Here is a 12,405-nt window from a genome sequence, read left to right on the forward strand (position 1 = left end):
GACCTACTCATCTTCTCCCTGCTCTGTTTTCGGCCTTGGAACCTAGCATTATAATATACTATATGCTTCACTTATTTTTTCTGTGTATTATCATCTCCCCCAAATAGAAAGTCAATTTTTTTGTAGGCAGGGTTTTTGTCTATTTTATTCATTTTTGTATGCCCAGTTCTATGAACAGTACCTGACATTTAGCATATACTCAATAAATATTTGTGAAATGAACTCTCAATATCTAACTCTAAAGAGAAACCACGATATAAATAGGAAAGTCAATGAAAAATAGAAATAAATTGCTTAGAAATCATCAGATTAAAAATGTTCTACAAATTCAAATTACTATATCTTAAAACATTTAAAAAGGAATTTTCTATAGCCTTTAAAAATTAAAAATGTATCACAAGAAGTAAAATACTTCTTTTATGTTATGATATATGCTTTCATTATACAGGGTTTGGAATAATAATATTTTAAAACATCATCTGGCAAAAAGCAACATGAATTTAACCAGGCCTGAATAATTTTAAATTTTGTTAATAATCAATGAGCAATTTTAATTCAATATTTAGTAGCTGAGTGCTAATGATGTGCCTATCAAGTAGTTAAGCACATTTTACCACAAACAAAATAATACATGGAGGGTCCTGTCATTAATAAACAAACACTGTTGGGGAGACACAAGATATACTTAGGATGACCAGAGAACAAGCGAAATTTGCATTTAATAACTTGTCATATTGATATATACCACCTAATACTTGTTTAACAAAGGAATTGGTGGATATTCTCATAAAATAGAAAACTAAACTGATATATGGCTGAAAACAGGGTAAGTAATAGAGTGCTAATGTAATCTATAGATAATGATTTCAAATTAAAAACATGAATATAGGCTGGTATATTGGCTAGTACTCTGCAATGGAGGTAAGATCTGAGAGGGTCCTGGAGGACAAACAAGGTTATGCATTAGAGAAGAGGAATGGGCAAAATAAGTCCATAAAAAGAAATAGCATATTTAAAAACAAGAAAAAGATCAAAGAAAGGGGGACTTTAAATGGGCCACTCAATTCAGAATCAAACAGTTACCGTAAAATAAAAACTCAGCAGTAGACGCCAGACATTGTATAACAAGTGCAATATTCCCAGGATACAGATAATATACACCTTCCTGTTAACCATTATCAGTTATCCCTTGGTAGCAGTAGGTCAGAGTCATATTGCTACTGAACTTGCTTAACATATGCTTTCTGATGTTACATGTTTATTACGTAAATGTTCTCTCCCACCTCCCATGAAGATGATCTAAGCTCTTTAAGGAAAGGGACCAATTGCTCCTTGAAATGTTTTTATGGTACTTAATGAATTAATGAAGTATGGAAGGTTTTACTACAAAGTCTTGGACATTAAGGAAAATATCCTTAATTTCAAGACTCAGTTTCCTCATCTATATGATGAAGGGGTTGAAAAAGATGATATCCTAGGATTTTATGATACTCATATCAAGATCAACTAGAAAATATTAATATCCTTAATAGTTGGGTATATTAAAGCATTTAAAAGGTATTTTTAAAGGATATAAATATCCTGTTTGAAGAATAAGAAACATCTGTATGCTGAGGATGAACACAACTGGGAGAGTCTGAAATATTGATGTGGAATTTTTACTGGGAACAGAAAACAAAAATCTCCATGAGACATGAGAATGCATCTCAGGGAGTATTTGGTAACTTTTAATCAAAACACATTTTATGTTTTTGTTTATTTAGGAAAGTCTCTTTTTTTAGTTCCTGACTTCAACAGCTGTTTTCAAAATAATAAACTTCTCTTTGCCAGTCTGAAAATGTCTTGGAGGTCACTCTATTTAGTATACATATCTGTATTTGTGTGTGTACATTATTTATAACTATGCAGTGGGAAATCTTAGTCTAGAGATACAATAATTCATTTCTTATTTCTGTAAAAGTAGAAAGTCTAAACATAAGGCATTTTTATGAAGAAAACCAAAAATTTCTCTGAAAAGGCACCAGTAATTATATTTCAAGTTCCCTGAGGGAGAAAACCATGTTTAAAAGATTACTGAGAAGGTCAGAGAACAACTTCACACCTCCAGGATGTCCTTCGTAAGACAAGACCCTTGGGACCTTAATTTGAAGAGATTAGAGACCCCAAAAAGCTCTCCTCGATGCTCTTTTGATCCTTGAACTGCTTCAAAATATCGCTTGGCATTTTCACTTCCAACCACCACACAGTGAAGTTGCTAAAACAGAAAAAACAAGACATTTTTGAAGTGTTTGCTCCAACAATATGTCAGAATTTCCTGGCATTCCCTGTATATACACAGCTTTAGCTGGAGCAGGAAGAATCTCCTTAGGGAGGAAATTTTATTTTAATTTCCCTAGCAGATGTTGCCATTATGGTGAAATAATAATAATAATCTAGCCAGTCTTATTGAAGAAATCATATATTTCCTATTTTATCTGTTTTCTACCAACTCAGTCAAGATCACATCTCTAAGGACTATCCACCTGACATAAAATGTTTAATAATACAGGCATACATATGGGTACACTTTCCTCCTTTCTAGACTCTTACTACAATAGGAACTACTAAAACTGTCAGAAATAATCATTATATTACCAAAGTTAAATGATAATCTGAAGTCATTATATGATAACCACGTTGGTGTCAAACAAACTGTGGCCGTGGTTACATTGTCAACTAACAGCAAAAACCTAACCACTGTTTAGAAACATTGCATCTTTGAAACAATTCCGAATATAGAAAGCCGACTGCCATGGAACCCTTAGGGACACATACCACTTTAGTATCAACATTAATGGGCCTCTTCATTTGCTGGCTATTTTACTAAAGGTATTGTAGATACAACCTGATTAATCCCATGTATACTTTAAATTTTCTTGGAAGAAACAAAGAACGCACAGAATGGAAGACAACTTCAGTCTATTGTTGATAGAAGGATTAGTCAGAGATGGTACGTTATTGTGATTATCATTAGAGTTGATTTGCACTGTAATAAATTATTCTAGGCAACTAAAATTATTCATAATAATAAGCTGCTATTTACTGAACACTTACTACATGTGTAGCATTTTTACATCCTTTCATTTAATCCCTACACCCCTATAAGATACTATTATTTCTCTTTTTCTCTTTTAGAAATAAAGAAATTCGAGTTTCTCTATTTTAGAAATAAAGAAATTTAAGTTTAGAGAAATTACGTTCCTTGTCCACAGCTACCCATCTAGGAAGTGTTATTTTTAGAATTTATGCCTCGGTTTGGTTAAATCCTAAATTTATGTTTGTAATAATTTTCCACCTCCAGGATGTCCATCTTAAAACAAGGCTCATGGGATCTTAGTTTATAGAAGTTATGAATCAACATACCAATTTAATCAGTTTGATATCAACATCCCAGAGACATGGGCTATAGTCCTGCGAATACAGACTCACACTAGCAATTGATGTACCTGATAGCCAGTTACCTGATGATTTTAGCTTTGCTACTGACTCTACCTTAACACTGTACTGTCAGACTGCAGAACTAACAAATATAGTCACCAAAGTAATTTGTAAGCATTCAATCTGAATCTTTATATGTTTCCTACCAAAGTTTTATCATAAAACTTATAAAAGTCACATTATTTTGAACTTAAATAAGTTTTTCCAGAGTGGTTCCAGTAAAAGTGAAGGCCAGATGCCTCCACCTTTCTTTGTGGAAAGATTTGAATTAAAAATTCACTTTCTTTGACAACACGGAGCTGTCATTTTCCTTCATTTGAAGTTATTGCTCCTAAGTATCCAGTATCACTGATAAGAAGTTAGATGTCCATCTAATTCTAGTACCATTCTAGATAATTTTCTTTCTCTCCAGAAAGTTTATGTCTGGACATTTTAAGGATTTTTTTGTACTATATCTTGGTGTCTTATAATTATAGAAAGATGGTGTACGTGTAGATCTATTTTCATTCATCCTATCGAGCACTTGGTAGGCCCATATAATCCATGGTCATTTTCTACTTTTTACATGCTTTTTCCTTTATTTGAGGCTTCTTCCCTTCTCTTTCTTATGTTCCCTTCTTCAACTATAAGACTGGCTTGGAACTTCTTTCTAGATCTAGCGGGTTTCATTTCTCCTAACTTTCTTTACATGTGCTTCATCTCCATCTTTTTACTCTGTAATCTAGAATTGCTTGGCTCTTTTTTTGTTTTTTAGATGAAAACTTGGCTCTTTGCTTTTCTGCCTAGCTCTAGAATTTTAATTTTGGGATCTCTAATGGATTCTTTCCCTAGTACTTTGTTCTTGTCTCCAGGGTCCTACAACCCTAATTATCTTTTGAATATATTATTTATATTTCTTTTAAAATCTATTTTACTCTCTTCTATTATTAATTCTGTTTTCTCTGATGTGAATTCTTTTTTTCAGTGCCTGTATTAGGTCCCATGGCTCCTGTAACATTATCACAGACTTGGTGGCTTAAACTTGGTAGCGTAAAAAAAGACATTTATTCTCTTACAGCCTGGAGACCAGAAGTCTGAAATCAGTATCACTGGGCTGAAATCAAGGTTTTGGCAGGCCACGCTCTCTCCAGAGGCTCTAGGGGAGAAACCATGCCTTGCCTCCTTCAGCCTCTGTGGCCGCCAGCATTCCTTAGTCTGTGACATCACTCCAGTTTCCGCCTCTGTGGTTACACTGCCTTCTCCTGTCTGCGCCAGGTTTCCCTTGGCTTCTTCCTTCTAAGGACAACTGTGATTTAGGGCCCACCTGGATAATCCAAGCTGATCTCCCATCTCAAAATCATTAATTTAATCCCATCTGCAAAGACTCTTTTTTCCATATAACATTTACAGGTCCCAGGGATCAGGATCTGATACCTTTGAGTGCCATTTTCAGCGTTTATTTTCCTAAACTGTTCAGTAATTTTTTTTGTTGGGTATTCATCTGTCTTCAAATATCTTGGATGCTTATCTCAGCCCTCTGCAGTGATTATTCACAGTGAGGGAGGTGTGCGTATTTAATCCTCTGAGCAACGGGAGGAACTTTCTTCTTGATTTCAGCAAAAATTTGGAGCTCTGTCTTGCTTCTGTGCTCTAGTATTTCTAATTATTGTTCCTACTTGAGAGCAGACACCTCTGTTGGCTGCAACTTGGTACAATGAAGTAGATTGTAAGGGTTAAACCACCTTGAAGATCATCAATGATACTGCAAAAAGGGGTACCACAGTTAACCCAAGGCTCCCTTATTTTTTAATATCTGCTCATTCTAAGCTAGGACTATCCAGAAGTTTATTCCTATCTTTTTCTGTAGCCTTTTCCTGAATTTAGCTTAGTTTCCTCCTCTAATCTGATCCCAACTGCTTTTTGTCTTTCAGGATTCCTTATAATTTCTGGGCCACAGAGAAAACTTCTTGTTTTCCAACATTTTTGTAGGTTTTTCTTTTTACACGTCATTTTGGATTTGGTTTCCTCCAGAAGATTTGAGTACCACCTGGGTGGCTAGAGTGTGTAGGCCATATGTACCCTTGGTTCAAACTCCAATCTTTTAATCACATTTAATGCCTTTTCCTCACATGAGTGCCGTCTTTACTTGTGCCTACCAAGTTTATGGCTGAATCTTCTCTAAGCAGCACACATTTAGAAATAGTTTAATAAGTAACTAGATCATACAAAATTCTGAAAACCTAAATTATCCTCATCTTCTTAAGCTTTTTTATTATATATTATCATATAATATACATTATATAACAGGCCATTTTATTTCATTATAAAAACAGGTAAATAGTTAAAAAGGATAAATATAGTAATGGGATTGAGAAAACTTACTACATGATTGAGGAAAGACTCTTATTTGTGATAGGCTAGGATAGTATTCTAAAGACCTGCTCCTAAGTTGACCAAATAATATCCTACTTATTTCCAAAATTGGTTAAATATGTCTAAAAAATAATTTTTAAGTAGTTGCGCTACACCAAGGAACAAAAAGATGAAAGGCTTTTTACAGAACTAAATGCTTAAAGAAAAAACAAAAACTGCTGTGTACAATCCTATTTTTAGAATTAAGAAAACAGCATTAATTTAAGATTGGATCATTCTTAGGTTAACTACCACCACATGTGGCAGATGTTTGCTCTTAAAGGGATGCCAGTTCAATATATAGGGAGTAATTCAAATTTAACATTTATAATTAAACTTGAACCTCATTCCAGATCTTCTCAAGTGAGCAGTTATGAACTAAATAAACTTTGTTTATTTAGAGGCATACATGAAATAGTAATTGATACCCTAAGGATATTAATGAGTTAATGCAATTTTAGATGAATACTAAAAGCACCAGCACGGTAAGTAGTTAGGGCATTTGAGTTAGATTCTTATAATTCCATTTCCTGGGGTGGCTGTGGGTCCCAGTTTCATTACGTATAACATGAAGGAATTGCATTAGATACTTCTAAGGCATTTTTCCCCACTCTTCCTCATGTCATGGCACACATAGAAAATGGTAACATGAACATCTACCTGGAGTACACATGTTGTTATCAAGGCTGGAAGCTGGATTCAGTAAACTTGCTTCCTAGAGCTGTGGGCTCAGTGTCTCAGTGCACCTGTGTCCCATCTGTGGCATACCACGTCTTGGCCCACAGTTTGGGAAACTGTGACCTTGCTACTCTAATTGTGGTCTACAGACGAGGAGTGTTGGCACTCTTCGGAGCTTGTTAAAAATGCAGGATCTTGGGCTCCACCCAGACCTACTAAATCATTTGCATTTTAAAGATCCCTAGGTGATTCACGTGCACATTAAAGTTTAAGAAGTACAGCTCTAAGAAACTTTCAGCTCTAAAACTCAATGAACCTAAGAATTCATCTGTTTTATAGAAGTGTGTTCTCGAGTATATTTCATAATCTTATTAAACTTCATATTATAGTTAGAATAAAATTAAAAACATATTTTTATACAAATTTGTTCCTAATTTTGAAAACAGGCAAATGTCTATTTTTTAATGAGAAAAAGGGAAATATATTTACCTGCTTGTATACCTGTCGTAAGTACATGATCTCCTCCACAGTTCCCAAGGATATCAGCCTAAACACTTTCACATCCCTGCACTGCCCAATCCTATATGCTCTGCAAAAAGATGAAAAACAAAAGCAAACAAAAATCAAGTAACACAACTTTGGTTCAGGCAACACCTTTTGGGAATAAAAATGGGACATTAGTAAAATTTTAATTAATTTAAAAAGAAACACTTTATGTTTAGATATGCTGTATTATTTGATAATAATGCAAATTAGAAATTCATATAAAAAGACCAGTCATGGAGGAGAAAAATATTATAAAAAAATGTACATCTCAACTTCATTTCTGCTACAAATATCATCTTCCATTGTCTAAAACCTTTTCTTAAATTCAGATTTTTCTTTTCTGATGGTCTTAAGCTTATGAATGTTCCCAAATGATTCCATTTATATAAAACTCTCAAAAATGCAAATGAATCCATAGTGATAGAAAGCAGATCAGTGGTTTGCTTAGGGATGGGGCCTGAGGAGGGGCCAGAGGTATGGATTATAAAGTGGCACAAGGGACATTTTGGGGGTGAGGGATATGTCCACTGTCTTTACTGTGGTGATGGTTTCATGGTTGTATACATATATCAAAACTTATTAATTGTACACTTGAAACATGTGTAGTTTATTGTATGTTAGACCTCAGTGAAACTGTTTAAAAAAACCAAACAAACCTGGGGAAAAGCAGTTAATCAACTGGAAAGCCTATGAAGTGTAGATTTACACCCCTCATCCACAGAGATTTCCACGGGGTCTGTTTGACTGAATAACTCAGTGGACTAGTACCCCAGGTGTTTTGATAGGGACCTCAGTGCTCATTAAAACTCTAACCCGACTCACCACACTGGTTAACTATGGGGCTAGCCGCAGCAGCTTCTCCCAGGTGGGGCTTTATTGGATGCTCTGAATGAGGTCACCTGCTTCTAAATACCTGTTAAAGTCACCAGGGGGCAGAGGCGGGGATTAGGGGCAAGGCCATACTGCCTCATGCTTTTGACCTTGTAAAGTTACTCTGTGTTCTTATACGTATAGTTGTGCTCCCTCTACCTCCTGCACCCATTCCTCCACGGAGAAGGGGTTTACTAGAGGGGTTCTGAAATACCTTACACCCCAGAGGAGAATGGGGGCTCCTGTGAACAGCTCATGAGGGCTAAGTTACAGCATTGTCACTTCCATCCTGCAGCCTGGATACAGAGGGGCTCATAATCCCTTTCTTTCCTACAATGGATTTAGGCTTTAAAAAAATGGATCTAAGGAAACTTCTTTTGGGTGTCTACTCAGCCAATTGTTTGGTGGATGGGATAGATTTTGTTAGAACACATATTCTTAAGTCTTTACAGACAAAAACCTTATACACATGTTACTTTGGACGTATACTTCACCAATTTCTTGGTACATAAAGCAAGGATATTTTTACATGATGGGTCTTTTACCATGTAGAGACAGTGTCGAGAAACTGTTACACAATATGGAGGTCAAGCTCTTCATTTCTTTTCTTGGTTCCTCCTACCAGAGTCAATGGAAGGAGGGGGAAGGGAAGAGGAATGTTGTTCATTTAGTTTTATTGTCCACTAACTTACACTGAGTACCACAGCACTGTGCTTTATGGGAACACTGGGATAAATAAGATATTAGGTCTTGATGACCTAGTGAAAAAGAACAAAATTACAAGAAATATCATAAGACAAAGAAACAATGGAGATTTTTCTGTGGTTTTCATTTCACCGTTTTACTTGACAGCTGTTAGTGGGGAAAGGCTGGTTAAACACGTAGGCTCTGCCGTCAGACAGATTGCGTGGATTCAGATCCAGGCCCTGACAATTACTGGCTGTGAACTTGAGCAATTACTTAAGTTTGTTGTGCCTCAACTTCCTCACGTGAACTGAGTGTGATAATAGCGCCTATCCCATAAGGATATTCTGAGTTTTAAATAAGATAATCCATGGAAAGCACTTAGAACAGTTCCTGGTTCACAGTAAACATGCAACAATGTTGCTGTTATTTCTTTGTCATTCTTACTGCCAGTTAAAGCACTGAGTGAATTTGCTTTGCTTTGTACCCAGCACAGTATTATGTGTATTATAACTGGGGTGATCTTAATACCAGAGTGTATTATAAGCTGAATTACATCTTTCCAGAAAATAGTAATGGATACTTTAAATTTCTGTAAAGACAAAATCTACATTTGATTTGCTTTGACTGCCATAGTATCTAACATGACATCTTATAAATACTAAGTGATCAATAAGTATTTTTGGTATTTATTTGTATAGCATCAGAAAAATAAACGAAATCTCTCCATTTAGAAAAACAACAACACAAAAAATAACTGGGCTTAAGTTCTTCATAAAGTTGTACATCTTTGACTCTCCTTTTGGTTTCTTCTAAGATTATTCGATTATTTTTTTCACTTCATCTTTAGTCAATCTTAATCATTAATATTTTTCTAGAAAAAGGTCTTTTCCTATAGATTTCCAAATGCACTGATATAAAACTACATAAAAATGTTAGCTATTACAAATAAATACTATTGGTGGTTATTTGGCCTTTCTGCTTCCTAAGCTTTTCTGTGTATTTGCTTTTTTCCTCAGACTAGAATTTTCAAGTTTGTCTATTTTATTCTTTTCACTGAGAGATGTAAAATTTTGATTTATTATATTTTGCTTTTAATTTATAATTTATACAATTTCCTCTATTTTCCTTAGGTTTATTTTATTACTACTTTCCTAGTTTTCTACATATCCTTTTCACTTACTTTCAGTCTTTCGTTTGTAACAAATAAATTTAAAACTCTAAATTAGCATCAGAACTTAAATATTAACTCATAGTGATTTCATTGTTATTTATTTATAAACAATCATTCTTTTTGAGTTCCTCCCTTTTATTATTGTAAAATATACATAAAATTGAATCATTTTAACCATTTTTAAATGTATAGTTCAGTGACATTAAGTACACTGACAGTGTTGTGCAACCATCATGACTATCCATGTAAAGAACTTCTTTGACTTCCTCAACTGAAACAGAGTACCTATTAAACAATAACTTGTCATTCTTACCTCAGCCCCAGTAACCATCATTCTACTTTCTGTCTATTAATTTGACAACCCTAGGTACCTCATATTAGTGAGATAACATAAAATTTCTCCTTTTGTGATAAAAACAGGAATCTTTTCCTTGTTGCTGTTCTTAGAGGAAAAGCTTTCAATCTTTCAGCACTGAGTATGATGATAGCTGTAGGGTTTTCATATTAAATTTCATATTATAGTTAGAAAGGCTTATATTACAGGCCTTTGTTGAGATAGTTTCCTCCTATCCCTAGTTTGGTGAGTGTTTTTATCATGAAAATGTGTTGAATTTCATCAAATGGTTTTTCTGCATTTATTAAGATGATTGTGTGTCTTTTTTCCTTCATTCTGTTAATGTAGTATATGACATTGATTTTTGCATTTCAAACCAGGAATAAATTGCACTTGGCTCTTTTAATATGCTATCGAATTTGGTTTGCTAGTATTTTGTTGAGAATTTTTGTATCAATATTCATGAGGAATACTGGTTAGTAGTTTTCTTTGCTTATAGGTCTTTGTCTGACTTTGGTATCAATGCTGGCCTCATAGAAGAAGTTAGGAAGTATTCCTTCCTCTTCCAATTACTGGAAGGGTTTGAAAAAGATTGGTATTAATTCTTTAAATGTTTGGTAGAATTCACCAGTGAAGCCATCTGGTCCTGGGCTTTTGTTTGTTGGCATTTTTTATGACTGATTGAATCTTTTTACTAGTTGTAGATTTATTCATATTTCCTATTTCTTTATGGTTCAGTCTTGGTAGATTGTATGTTTCTTGGAATTTGTCCATTTCATCTAGGTTATCCAATTTGTTGGCCTATAATTATTTATAGTACTGTCTTATAATATTTTTTATTTCTGTAAAATTCATAGTAATATTCCCCTTTTCATTTCTGATTTTAGTTACTTAAATCTCCATTTTTTCTAGTCAATCTCGCTATAGGTTTGTCAAGTTTGTTGATCTTTTTGAAAAAACAACTCTTGGTATAAAATTTTTTTTTCTAGTCTCTATTTATCTCTGCTCTAGTCTTTATTATTTCCTTCCTGTTGATACCTTTGGGTTTAGTTTGTTTTTCTTTTTCTAGCTCCTGAAGGTGTAGGTTAGCTTGATTTGAAACCTTTCTTCTTTTTTATCATAAGCATTTACAGCTATAAATTTCCCTCTTAGCACTGCTTTTGCTGCATCCCATAATTTTTGATATGTTGTTTTAATTTTCATTTTTCATAAGATATTTTCTAATTCCCTTTGTGATTTCTTCTTGACCCATTCATTGTTTAAGAGCATGTTGATTAATTTCAACGTATCTGTGAATTTTCCTGTTTCTTCTGCTGATTTCATTTTCATTCTATTGTGATTGGAAAAAGAAACTGTATGATTTCAATCATTTTAAATTTATGAAGGATTGTCTTTGGCCTACCATACGGCCTATTGTAGAAAATGTTCAATTGGCACTTAAGAAAAATGTGTATTTTGCTGTTGCTGTAAAGAGGGTTCTCTATTATGTCTATTAGGTCCAATTTGCTTGTAGTGTTGTACAAGTCCTCACTTTCCTTATTGATCTTCTGACTGGTTGTTCTATTCATTATTGAAGTAGAGTAGAGTACTGAAGTCTCCTACTATTATTGTGGAGCTGTCTACTTCTCCTTTAAATATTGTCAGTGTTTGCTTTATATATTTCGGAGCTCAGATGTTTGGTACATTTATGTTTATAATTATTATAGCCTCTTGGTGAATTAAATCTTTTTTTTTTTTTTTAAGATTTTTTTTTATTGGGGAATTGGGAGGATGGGAACAGTGCTGGGGAACTGGGGGAAGAGGAACAGACAAGTTGCTGTCGTTTTGTTCTTCAGTCTAGTTGTGGAGGACGTTGCTTCACTGGCCCAAGTTGGCACCATCATTACGCTCTTCCCAGGCGTCCCAGGCGAGGCAGATTAGTTGCCGGCTTCTGGACGGCTGCTCACTGTGGCTGGGGCCGCTCACGCTGGCTGCTGCCTACATACGGTAGCCCATGGCAACCCACTGCCACAGGGGCTGCAGCCTACGCCATCGCCGGCAACTCACGGCAGCCCAGCTCCAGGTTGAACTGTTGTTCAGCATCTTAGCTGTGGAGGGCAGTGTCACTGGCCTTCATATGTGGGATCCGAACCGGGGCCCTATGGCATCCCAAGCCAGTTCTTAACCATCGTGCCACTCGGCCGGCCCTTAAATCTTTTTTCATGTCACTAAAATTTCAGGTAAACACAAAGTAATGGATGAAATGAAGAAC

At 35.0% G+C, this 12,405-nt stretch overlaps 1 protein-coding gene across 2 annotated transcripts in view; it reads right to left on the minus strand.

Moving 5' to 3' along the window:
- ERCC6L2 (ERCC excision repair 6 like 2) overlaps window positions 1–12,405 on the minus strand; it is a 119,974-nt gene that overhangs the window by 45,268 nt on the left and 62,301 nt on the right. For both annotated transcript variants that reach the window (XM_019624681.1, XM_019624680.1), the window contains exons 13-14: window positions 7,036–7,135; window positions 2,102–2,254 (exon numbers count right to left, since the gene is read on the minus strand). In XM_019624681.1, the coding sequence (XP_019480226.1) occupies window positions 2,102–2,254; window positions 7,036–7,135 (253 nt within the window). The remainder of the gene's footprint in view (window positions 1–2,101; window positions 2,255–7,035; window positions 7,136–12,405) is intronic.

This window comes from Hipposideros armiger, unplaced genomic scaffold (genome assembly GCF_001890085.2).
Source record: "Hipposideros armiger isolate ML-2016 unplaced genomic scaffold, ASM189008v1 scaffold_599, whole genome shotgun sequence".
Lineage (NCBI taxonomy): Eukaryota > Metazoa > Chordata > Mammalia > Chiroptera > Hipposideridae > Hipposideros > Hipposideros armiger.